Source organism: Carica papaya, chromosome 8 (assembly GCF_054855325.1).
Source record: "Carica papaya isolate Zhongbai chromosome 8, ASM5485532v1, whole genome shotgun sequence".
NCBI classification, from domain to species: domain Eukaryota; kingdom Viridiplantae; phylum Streptophyta; class Magnoliopsida; order Brassicales; family Caricaceae; genus Carica; species Carica papaya.
The window spans coordinates 26,081,445-26,094,773 of record NC_142316.1 but is presented as its reverse complement, the minus strand read 5'-3'; the positions used below and the strand labels follow the sequence as shown (position 1 = coordinate 26,094,773).

General features: G+C 39.7%; 1 protein-coding gene across 1 annotated transcript; it reads right to left on the bottom strand.

Annotated features, from left to right (window-relative positions):
* Window positions 1–4,806: 4,806 nt before the first annotated feature.
* On the bottom strand, window positions 4,807–5,524 carry LOC148252755 (uncharacterized). The gene is made up of 2 exons (XM_088210360.1): window positions 5,383–5,524; window positions 4,807–5,174 (listed from the first exon to the last, which is right to left on the bottom strand). The coding sequence occupies exons 1-2, from the start codon at window positions 5,522–5,524 to the stop codon at window positions 4,807–4,809; spliced, it is 510 nt and encodes a 169-aa protein (XP_088066486.1).
* Between the last annotated feature and the right edge of the window lie 7,805 nt (window positions 5,525–13,329).

Genomic DNA, 13,329 nt, shown 5'->3' with positions numbered 1-13,329 from the left:
ATATCAAAATTACATTTCGAAAACATAAAGCGAAATAACATTTATAACGAAGTAAAACTTTAACAACTACTTACTTAACAAATACGGAAGACAAATTAAACATGTGCACATATTTATACTAAAAATACGTAAAATACTTCAAAACTACATAGACTATGAATTCATAATATCCACTTACCTTAGGTCCTTAGCAGTCGTAGTTTTAATTTCAGCAGAGTTCCAGCTTAATTTATGACTTTTTTCTCTAAATATTCGGCAAAGTTTCGAGATGATTTTTAGTCACTTTCTTGACTCAAAAATATCAAATACAATACTCAAAAATTAATCTCAAAAATCAAAGAGAAATAGAATTTCAAAACTTAATAAAAAGCTTACATTTCTAACGGTTTATAGCTTCCTTTTGATTGTGAGCCTTATTCTTCTTCTCTTCCTCTTTCTCTCATCTCACAAATTTAGCAGAGTTTCCTGAAGGTTTTTATCTAAAATCTCAAAATACTCTCAAATATCACACACTTCATACTCCATCTTCTTCCTTCACCTCTATGCTTCTTACTATTTTTCTCTCATTCGGAATGTCTCTTCCTACCTTCTCCTATCCCCTATTTATAGGAGTGAGAAGCCACGAGAAAAAAGTTACCACCATTCCATCTTACTATTTTATCTAAAAGTTATCACATTTCATCATGTCACTTCACTTAAAAGGTTATCACTCTTCACATGTCTTTTTACCTAAAAGGCATTTTAACATGCTACTTCATCTAAAAGGTTACCACTTTTCACATGTTGTTTTATCTAAAAGATCTTTTCATATGTCACTTCATCTAAAAGGTTATCACTATTCAAATGTTACTTCATCTAAAAGTTGTCATTTTTCGTTATGTCATTTTGTCTAATAATTATCATTTTTCATTACACCACTTCATTTAAAATATTCTCACCTCTTTTTATGCTTATCCATCCTCTTTCCGTTTGACTCTACACTGTGCCCTTAACTTAATTATATATTTTTAAATACATGCAAAGCTAAATTAAATATATAAAATATAAGAAATTAACTTGGAGGTATTTTCAAGCTATCACATCCTCCCCCCCCTTAAAAAAAAATTTGGTATTCCAATTCGAACTTACCAGTAATCATAAAAAGAAATGGGTATTTGGCGTTCATTTCCTCTTTTGGCTCCCATGTGACTTCTTCAGTCGAATGGTGCTGCCATAATACCTTTACTAAGGAGATTACCTTGGACCGTAATATCCTTTCTTTGTAATCCACTATATGCACAAGAAGCTCAATATATGATAGGTAATCCTCAAGTGCAAGGGGTTCATATCAAAGTACATGCGATGATCTGGGTGATATTTCTTCAACATCGACACATGGAAGACATTGTGTATGTTGGCTAACTCAAGTGGCAATGCTAAACAGTAGGCGACAGCTCCCACTCTATCCAATATCTCAAAAGGTCCAATAAATCGAGGAATGAGTTTTCCTTTCTTCCCAAATCTCATAATCCCTTTAATTGGTGAGATTTTCAGAAATACATGATCATCTACTTTGAATTCTAAATCTCTTTTTTTATTATCGACATAAATTTTCTACCTATTTTGAGCTGTCAGAAGTTGTTTCCGGATCAATTTCATTTTCTCTATAGTTTCTTCCACTAATTCAGATCCAACCAGTTTTTGTTCTCTAACTTCTTCCTAACAAATAGGTGATCTGCAGGGTCTTCTATACAAAGCATCATAGGGTGTCATTTGAATGCTAGACTAATAACTATTTTTATACGTGAACTCAATTAGAGGTAAATGATCGTCCCAATTACCTTGCAACTCAATAACATAGGCCCGTAGCATATCTTCTAAAGTTTGAATTGTACGTTCTAATTGACCATTTGTTTGAGGATAGAAAGCCATACTAAAGGATAGCTTGGTCCCTATAGCATTCTGTAAACTGGTCCAAAATATTGAAGTAAGGTGGGGATCTCGATCAAAGATGATTGTGATTGGAATCCCATGCAATCTCATAATCTCCTTGATATAGAGCCTAGTCAACTTGTCCAGTGGGTCATTTACTTTGATAGCTAGAAAATGAGCAGGCTTGGTTAATCTATTAACAATAACTCGTATAGCATCATGTTGGGATTTTATTGTAGGTAGACCCACCACGAAATCTATAGTAATATGTTCTCATTTCCATTATGCTACCAGTAAGGGTTGAAGTAGTCCTGCTGGTCTCTGACGTTCGGCCTTCACTTGTTGGCATATTAGACATTTAGAAATAAACTCTGTTATATCCTTTTTCATCCCACTCCATCGATATTTGGTCCTCAAGTTTTAATACATCTTAGTGTTGGCAGGGTGAATAACAAATCTAGAGTAGTGCACTTCTTCCAATATCTTATTTTTCAGACTATTATTATTCGACACACATTCTTTGTTTCCAAACCTCAATACACCATCTTCTGATAGTATGAATTCTGGCCTAAGTCCCTTACTGACATATTCCATAATCGACTTTAAGGTAAGATCAGACTCTTGAGCTTCTCTAATTTTCTGTATCAAAATGGGTTGTACTTTTATATTGGCTAGGTATCTTCCTGATCTCTTATGTCGGACATTCAGATTCAATTTCTGAAACTCCTCTATGAGTCTCCACTTTGAGGCCATTATGTAGGAAAGAGTGCAAGTACTCTTTCTACTAAGTGCATTTACAACCATAATGCCTTTTCCCAGATGGTATAAGATATTGCAATCATAATCCTTAAGTAATTCTATCCATCTCCTTTGGTGCATATTAAGTTCTTTCTGTGAGAACAAATAATTCAAACTCTTATGGTCTGTGTGAATCTTAAAATTTTCACCATATAGATAATGGCACCAGATCTTTAAGATAAAAATTATGGCGACTAGTTCTAAGTCATGGATAGGATAGTTCTACTGATGATTCTTTAATTGTCTGGAACCATAAGCTATCACTTTTTCGTGTTGCATTAGCACGCATCCTAACCCTTATTTTCAAGCATCACTGTAGATAGAGAATCCACCAGTACCATTAAGAATAGTCAATATTAGAGCTGTTGTCAACTATTTCTTTAGTTCTTGAAAACTTTGTTCACAGTTATCATTCCACTCAAACTTTATATCCTTTCTAGTGAGATGAGTTAGTGGAGTAGCAATCTTTGAAAAAATTTCAATAAACTTCTTGTAGTATCCAACTAGACCAAGAAAACTTCATACTTCAGTTACCATTGTAGGCATTTTTTTAGTTTACTATTGCTTCTACTTTAACTGGATCTACTAATATCCCATCCTTTAAAACTATATGTTCAAGGAAGGCAACCTCATTTAACCAAAACTCACACTTCTTAAACTTGGCATGCAACTTTTGTTACCTAAATATCCCAAGCACTGTTGCCAAATGCTCCGCATGTTCAGTCTCGCTCTGTGAATAAATCAGTATATCATTAATGAAGAAGATGACAAACTTATCAAAGAATTGGAAGACTTTGTTCATCATATCCATAAAAACTGTAGGAGCATTTGTTAGACCAAAAGGCATTACTAAGAATTCGTAATGGCCATACCTGGTTCCAAAAGAAGTCTTGGGAATATCCTCTTTCTTAATTTTTAGTTGATGATATCCAAAACGTAGATCAATATTTGAAAATACTTGGGTTCATTAAAGTTGGTCGAATAAATCATCGATACGAGGCAACAGATACTTATTATTTCTTAGTTTAGTTGCCTATAGTCGATACAGAGTCACATGGTATCATCCTTCTTCTTCACAAATAATACTAGAGCTCCCCACAGTGATACACTTGGTCTGATGAAACCTTTATCCAATAATTCCTGCAATTATTTCTTGAGTTCCTCTAATTCAGCTTTTTCCATTCGATACGGAGTCTTAGAGATGGGACTCGTACTATGAATTAAGCCAATAAAGAACTCGATCTCTTAGTCTGCAGGTAAACCTGGAAGATCTTCTAGGAAAACATCATAAAATTCCTTCAACACTAGTATCTGTTATAGATTGACTTCTCTATTTTTATTCTCTACTACGTAAGCTAAATACCCTGCATATCCCTTTTAAAGTAATCGTTGAGCTTGAATGCAAGATACGAGACATGGATATTGGGGCTCCCTAATCCCTTTGAATTTAAAGACCTTGTCATTGGGAGTATTAAAAGTAACCATCTTTCCATGACAATCTATATTAACATGGTATCCTGCCAACCAATCCATTCCTAATATGACATCAAAATCATGCATGTCTAGGAGTATAAGATCTGCTGGTAACTCTTTGTTAGCAATCTCTACAATACATGTTCGGCAAACTATACTAGTGGTAAAGTCCTTATTGGCTAGGGTAGAGACTACTAATACATATCCTAAAAGTGATTGTTCAATGTTCAGATGCTGAGCAAACTCATGTGATGCAAAAGAGTGTGTAGATCTTGGGTCTATTAGAACTTTAGCCAAGGTACTAGAGGTATTGAGCATACCTTGGATTACATCCTAAGAGGATTGAACATCTCGCTCTATAATGGCATATACTCTTCCTTGAGTTGTTGGTCTGATATGCTCTTTATTTATAGGACACTCTTTGATCCGATGTTGAGTACTACCATATCTGAAGCATCTATTTGTCAACTTGTAGTAGGGTCTACTACCATGGTTCTTTCTAATATGAGGACATATCTGTTATGGCCTTTGTGTTGGGACTAAGAGATCCATTTTATACCTTTTATCAGGTTGTTGTGACTCATTGACCTTCCTCTTATTATTTGGTATGAATGGTTGAACTTGCTAGATCTGTTGTAGGACTGGACTTGTAGCCTTTTCTGCAATCTGGGCTCGTTCCAGTACTTCTTGATAGTCATTAATTTTCAGAACAGGAATTTTATCCCAGATCTCTTTACGCATGCCTCTCTGAAACTTTCTGGCTCTTAGGCTTCCATCTGCTACTAAGTTGGGCACGAACCAAGCTAGCTCTATAAATTTTTTTGCATATTCTGCCACACTTATATTCCTTTGCTTTAATTCTAGGAACTCCATTTGTTTTTGTTCCTGAACAAAGTTAGGGAAATACTTCTCGTAGAATGTCGCTACAAATATTTCCCAAATGATCAGTTTCCTCAACGATCCCTTCTTCAAGCGCCACCAGTGTTCTGCAACTGAACATAAATGTGGCTAATTGTACCTTTTATTCTGAAGTGGTGCTGAGAACATCAAATATCTTCTCTAACTCCATGATCCACTATTCGACTAATATTGGATCAGTTGCTCCAACAAATGATGGTGGGTTCATTCTCTTAAATCTTTCAATGAGTTTTCCATTATTTCCCTCCATCGGCTAGGTGTTACTAGTACTAGTATTATTACCGTTTATAGCACTTTGGCTATGGACTACATGTTGAGTTACCACCGTGGCCAAGTCGTCGACTATATGCATGAGTCTATCTAGACTCTCGTCGATCCGATCTTCCAAAATTCGATGTGCCTGCTCTCTCGGTATCCTTGCCATTTTCTACATTCATGAAATTCAAATTTAGAGACATTGTCCTATATTTTACAACTTTATCTAAGTCTTATGTAATCCTAAGCCTCGTATTCAAGAGATGTCCTAGAATCATGCTCTGATACCACTTGTCACAAACCACATTCCATCTTATAGGGTAATAACCGGAGCATATTTTTTTAAATCATATAAACTCGAGTTAAGTAAAATAACTTAACTTTATTAATAATAAAAGAGTCGCAAAAGTGTTACATCTTTTAAATATAAAACATAAACATATGTACGAGACTTTAAATTTTCTTACTTACATTACTAAACAAAAATACGAAACAGTAACCTTAATATCAGAGTCTAGGCTTCAGAGATTTTCTCCGTATCACTGCTCACTTTGTAGCAGTATCTTCTGTATTTGGAGGGTGATAGGAGGGATGAGATAAAATATCCCAACAGACAATATTATGAAATTATAAAATAGTACATGTAATATATAGTTTTTTTGCACACAACAGAATATATATCATAGAAAACGAAAGCACAAATCATAAAATAGATGCATGTTATATACTTCATCACTATTATGGAAGATCAATCAATTACTATACATTATGCATAGGCACAGATACTTATCACTGATTTTTCATGTATCCGAACACGGAACAACATATATGAGTACCTTGAAACACTACTACCCCCGGAACAGGGAGCGGTTAGGGCACACAGATTAGACTGTTTTCTTATATACCCGAACACGGAATGGTTATGTACGACCAAATTGAAGCCTAGCATAATGCAGGTGCTTTCGGATAACTTCTTTCCATAATGAGTGATTCACACATATCAAAATCACATTTCGAAACTACAAAGTGAAATAACATTTATAATGAAGTAAAACTTTAACAAATAGTTATTTAATAAATACGGAAGACAAATTAAACATGTGTACATTTTTATACTGAAAATAACTTCATAGGCTATGAATTCATAATATTCACTTACCTTAGGTCCTTAATAGTCGTAATCTTAATTCCGGCAGAGTTCCGACTTTATTTATGACTTTTTCTCTAAAAAATTCGACAGAGTTTTGAGATTATTTTTGGTCATTTTCTTGACTTAAAAATATTCAACACAATATTCAAAAATTAATCAAAAAAATTAAAGAGAAACCGAACTTCAAAACTTAAGAAAAAGTTTACCTTTCTAACAGTTTATAGCTTCTTTTTTATTGTAACCCTTATTCTTCTTATCTTCCTCTTTCTTTACTCTCACAAATTTAACAGAGTTTTTCCAAGATTTTTATCTAAAACCTCAAAATACTCTCAAATATCACACACTTCGTACTCCCTCTTCTTCCTTCACCTCTATGTTTTTTACTATTTTTCTCTCATTCAGAATGTCTCTTCCTCCTTTCTCTTATCCCCTATTTATAAGAGTGGGGAGCCACAAGAAAAAAGTTACCACCCTTTCGTCTTCCTATTTCATCTAAAAGTTATCGCATTTCATCATATCACTTCACTTAAAAGATTACCACTCTTCACATGTCGTTTTACCTAAAGGGCTTTTTAACATGTCACTTCATCTAAAAAGTTACCACTTTTCACATGTCATTTTATCTAAAAGATCTTTTCACATGTCACTTCATATAAAAGTTGTCATTTTTCGTTATGTCATTTTGTTTAATAGTTATCATTTTTTATTATACCATTTTATTTAAAATATTCCCACATTTTATAGTGTTTATCCATCCTTTTTTCGTCTGACTCTACACTATGCTCTTAGCTTAATTATATATTTTTAAATACATGTAAAACTAAATTAAATATATCAAATATAAGAAATTAACTCAGAGGTATTTTCAAGCTATCATACAGGCAATGCATTGAAAAATCATCGGGTTTTGCAACATATTTTTGTTATTGTGTTTATAATTGTTGAGTCTCATCTAACTATCATTTATGTAAGGTTAGATTTTTCAAATCATATACCATCAAAAAGTAATAAACGTAATGATAAAATCTTGTTATTCTAAATTTGCTTGTGTTTTGAATTAATATATCGGATAAACGTTGAGTTTGATTTTGTAGCGCCCGGGAAATTGAAGAAGAAGAGAAAAAAAAAAAAAAAAATGTGCGCGCCACGTCAGCAGCCACGTCAGCAGACCCAGTCAGCAGTCTTGGCCAACCAGGACCTGCCACGTGGCAAAACCACGTCGATCGGGGACGGGCCACGTTGGCGATCCGTGTGCGCGCGATCAGACGGCCCAGATTTAATCGCACGGACGGCCCAGATTTAATCAAAAACGGACGGCCCAGATTAAATCAAAATGGACGGCTAAGATCAAAAGGCAAAAGGGTATAAATATAACCCCCACACCAGACCACAAAACCCTAGCCGCCTGCCCTCGCCGGAGAAGACGAACCAGAGCCGGCCGCCGCCACCCGCCGCCGCACCGGGGAGATTTCCGACCGCCGATCGAGGTAAATTTCATACCCCCGACTTGTTTTTCCACGCTGATTTCCCCAGTGGCCAAATCGGAGCCAAAATCCCGGCCAAACGGCCGAAAAACACGGCCGAAAGCCAGCGTCGCCGCCGCGCCCCTCCTCGATTTTTGCCTCCGATGAGGCCCTTCCCGGCCTCCGTTTAATGCAATTTTTATATCACCGTGATCACCATTCTTTTCTCTACAGGTTGGTCAGAGCCGAATCACCAAAACACGAACTTCACCGGAGAGCCGCCGCACCCGAGAGCACTACCGCCAGTAAGCTTCGGTTTTTCGTAAATTTTCGGCCCCCTGAGGGCCGTAGGGTTGTTTTATCGCAGGAACCAATGCGAGTGTAGTCGGAAACGGCCGAAAGCGGCCAACCCGAGGCGAACCGCCGCCGCAAGCGACGGCGCCGTCGCCGGAGCACGGCGGAGCCGCCGTGCCGGAGTTGCGATATTGGCCGAAAGGGGCCTTGGGCCTAATTTGGGATTTTTTGAAACACGTGCAGATACTAGTAGTGCGTTTCAGTTCCCCGGAAAAAAATTCAGGGAAAATTAAGAACAGCCTGCAAGCGCACTGTGAAGCCGTGTTCGGACCCCGAAACGAGTAAGGACCCCTCACCCTATTTCCTATCACGGTTTTAAAGTTCAATAAATGATAAAACGGTATTTCATGAATCGACGAATGTGTGAAATTGCTTAAGGTCGCTAATGGAGCCCGAGTCTAGTGTGTTTGTCGGTTAGCTGTTATTTGGCCTGTTTACAGTTTTAAATGCAGTATGAGATTTGATGTTTTCATTTTATAGTTTCGTGTGCATATTTTATTGTTTTATTGATTATGGATTGAATGACTGGGATATTGATGCTGTATGCTGTCTGTTTGGCATAAATTATCGTTTTGCTTGTTTGTATGTGATTGATGATGCTGACTGAGGAAAAAGAGAATGAAAGATTATGTAAGTGGGTAATTATATAATGTGGTCAGCCTAACTAGATATCTTGGGAGATGGTGGATGGACCGGGTCCGTAGGGAACCCTACCGGGATTGTGGTCTCCCATACCGGACGGGGTATGGAGATCTTATGTGTTTTGGCGCCCATACCAGACGGGGTATGGGGACGGCCCTCGAATCTGATTTCAAGTGTTAAGGGTTAACGGGTAGCGGGACCCCTATGGATCCCCATGGATACTAGTGGGCTGGTAAATGAGGAAAATATATTGTCAACGATTGAATTTCGAAAGGCTTGATAAGTATTACGTTATACAGTTTATATATGATTTCATGATGATAATGATGTTATTGTTTTCGTATATTGTCTTATGAATTTCACCGGGTAAGTGAATGGTAAAGGTTTTATTATTGATAAAAGGTTTTGTTGGAAATTATGCTCCATTGGTTTTTTTGTGTTTTCTACCCACCTTTACCTCTGTGACAGTGAGATATCGTGATGTCTTTGTTGGGCTAGTGTAGCTCATTCCTTATTTAATCATTTCAGATCAGGAAGACCTTGTTCCCGAGCCAGTTCCGCAAGAGGACGACGAAGGGGACGCCTAAAGACTCCATAGCCATATTTGTAACTTTTACTTTCAAGTTTCTCCTTTAGGTAGTTTGATCTTTTATATTGTGAGCACGTTTTTGGTTTTAGTGTAAGGGATGTTAATTGAATTTTTGACTTCGCTTCCGCATTTGATATTTTTAATATAAATTCCATTTTAAATTTCCGGGGCTGTTACAGTTGGTATTAGAGCCGCATTTCCTTGGACCCATCCCTTACACAATAGTGCCTTAGAGAAATACTCACCGATATATCGTTACTCAATCATTCCTTGTGAAAACGAGTACACGGGAATGAGGAGAGGAAGGCCCCCACTAAACCGAGCGGCCCAAGATAATTCGCTTCGGGAGGATTTAGACAGACTATTTGAGATGGTGGAGGCTCTCGTAGCTGCCCAGCAAAGGCAAGAGGAGAGAAAGGAGTTACCCGGACCTCCTCCACTAGCGCAGGTTGAGCCCCCGCTACAGCAGGCTGATCCTGAGCCACCCCGGCAGGAGCCTGTTCCTCCACAGTACCATCCGGCGCCACAGCCGCGGTACGACCCGGTACCACAGCCACGGTACCAGCAGGCGCCGCCACAGCACATTCCAGTACCCCCACCACATCAGCAGGTGCCACCACAGGGTCCCCCAGTTCACCCTCAGCCGACCCCAGTCCCTCTACCTCGGGACCCCGCTCCTTCCTTGATCGACCCCGGCTTCATAGAGAGGTACAGAAAACTGAACCCTTCTACTTTTGCTGGGGGATCCTCTTTTGAAGAGGCCCAATACTGGCTAGCAGCGTATTACGCCACCATAGACTGCTTTAACAAAAAGATTGTATTTAATCCTCCCAACGAGGAGCCATTTAAGAGTTAATAAAATTATTCAGTACTGATTTCCCCTAATGGCAAATTTTTCTTAATTCCCAATGCCTTAATCTTGTATTTTCTCTAACTAGGTAAACCCAAGAAAGAAGTTTGTATCCAAGAGATTCCAGTAGTCCGAGACTTTCCAGACGTATTTTCGGATGAACTGCCCGATCTACCAGCGGACAGAGAGGTCGAGTTCACCATAGACTTACAGCTAGGAACCCAGCCCATCTCGGTAGCTCCTTACCGAATGAGCCGCATCGAGATGGAAGAACTAAAGAAACAGATCACTGAGCTACAAGACAGTGATTTCATTAGACATAGTGTTTCCCCATGGGGTGCCGGGGTTACTTTTGCAAAGAAGGGAGATGGAACGTTGAGACTGTGCATTGATTACAGAAGGATAAACAAGGTAACAATTAAGAACAAGTACCCTCTTCCCCGGATTGATGACCTTTTCGATCAGTTGCAGGGTGCACAGGTCTTTTCTAAAATAGATCTACGATCAGGTTACCATCAGGTAAAAGTGAGAGCAGAAGACATCCCCAAGACGGCATTTTGAACCAGGTACGGACACTATGAGTTCCTGGTTATGCCGTTTGGGCTAACCAACGCCCCGGCCATCTTTATGGATCTAATGAACAGGATCTTCAGAGAATTCTTGGACCAATTTGTCATCATGTTCATCGATGATATCTTAGTCTACTCAAAAAGTAGGGAAGAACATGCTCATCATCTTGCCCAAGTCCTACAGGTACTCAGGGAAAAGAAGTTGTATGCGAAGTTGAGTAAGTGTAGATTTTTGCTCGAGCAAACCGCCTTCCTAGGACATGTTATATCGAAGGAAGGGGTGTTGGTGAACCCCGAAAAGGTTGAAGCGGTACTTGGTTGGGAAAGGCTGACAACAGTTAAGGAAATTCGCAGTTTCCTAGGGATGGCAGGTTATTACCGTCGGTTTGTCGAAGGGTTCTCTAGTCTAGCAGCTCCTCTAACCCGACTCACAAAGAAGAATGCAAAGTTTGAATGGAATGAGAACTGCGAAAGGAGTTTTTCAGAGTTGAAGAAGCGACTGACTACTGCACCAGTGCTGGCTCTACCGAGTGGATCAGGAGGGTACACAGTTTATAGTGATGTCTCCTATCTGGGCCTGGGTTGTGTCCTAATGCAGCATGGAAAGGTTATAGCATATGGGTCTAGACAGCTAAAGAATCATGAGAAGAACTATCCTACCCATGACTTGGAGCTTGCCGCAATCATACATGCCTTGAAAACCTGGCGCCATTATTTGTATGGAGAGACCTTTCAGATCTACACCGATCATAAGAGTTTGAAGCACATCTTCACTCAGAAGGATCTCAACATGCGTCAGAAAAGGTGGATGGAACTCCTCAAGGACTATGATTGTGACATCCTATACCATCTAGGTAAGGGCAACGTAGTGGCCGATGCCCTCAGCAGGAAAAGTGCAGGCACCCTAGCCCATCTGATGGTTTCAGAGTGTAGATCCATTGGGGCTACACAGCAGGTTCGCCTGCGAGATCTGAAGAGAGTCACATGTTTGGGCCACCTAGCAGTCCAACCCGAGTTAATCCAAAGAATAAAGGAAGCCCAGTCAGTTGACCCCGCCCTAGTAACCCGCAAGAAGGATGCAGAACAGGGAGTGAGCTCAGAATTTCAGATCTCTGCCGACGGATTGATTCGTTTCAAGGACAGAGTATGTGTCCCAGACGATAGTGAGTTAAAAAGAGACATCATGATAGAGTCCCATAGTTCAGGGTTCGCCATGCATCCAGGAAGTACGAAAATGTACCAAACTATGCGACCTCAGTTATGGTGGAATGGGATGAAGAGAGATATGGCCGACTTTGTATCTAAGTGCTTGGTATGTCAGCAGGTCAAAGCAGAACATCAACGCCCGGGCGGGTTACGTCAGCCTTTACCGATTCCAGAGTGGAAGTGGGAACACATCACCATGGACTTCGTATCGGGACTACCCAAGGCACGATCGGGACATGATGCTATATGGGTAATTGTTGACCGACTCACTAAGTCTTCCCATTTCTTAGCCATCAGAATGACTGATCCTTTGGACAAGTTGACAAGAATGTATATCCGGGAGGTAGTCAGACTGCATGGAGTTCCAGTAACAGTAGTATCCGACAGGGATCCCAGATTCACTTCTCGGTTTTGGAATAGTTTCCAGCAAGCTATGGGAACAAAGCTGTCTCTTAGTACTGCTTTCCACCCCCAAACCGATGGACAATCAGAGAGGACAATTCGTACGCTGGAGGATATGCTCCGAGCTTGTGTCCTTGACTCCGGGAGCCATTGGGACGACCACCTACCCCTGATAGAGTTTGCTTACAACAACAGTTACCAAGCAAGCATCGGCATGGCCCCATACGAGGCGCTATACGGGCGTCCGTGCAGGTCACCGATCTGTTGGGAGGAAGTGGGCGATAGAAGATTGTTTGGCCCGGATTTGGTAGAAGAAACCACATCCAAGATAGTTAAGATCAAGAAGAACATCCAGACAGCTCAGAGTAGGCAGAAGAGCTATGCTGATACCCGGAAGAGAAACCTGGCCTTTGAGAAAGGCGACCGGGTGTTTCTTAAAGTCACCCCCTTCAAGGGAATTAGTAGGTTCGGTAAGAGGGGAAAATTAAACCCCAGATATATTGGACCCTTTGAAATCTTAGACAAGATTGGTACCACTGCCTACAGACTTGCACTGCCTCCTGAGCTCTCCCGGGTTCATAATGTGTTTCACGTATCTATGCTACGTAAGTACAATCCGGACCCTTCTCATGTCTTGGCTCATGAACCGCTTCCACTCCGAGAGGACTTGTCTTATGAAGAAGTACCGGTCGGTATCATGGACCGAGAGAGCAGAATACTTCGCAACTGGAAAATATCATTTGTAAAAG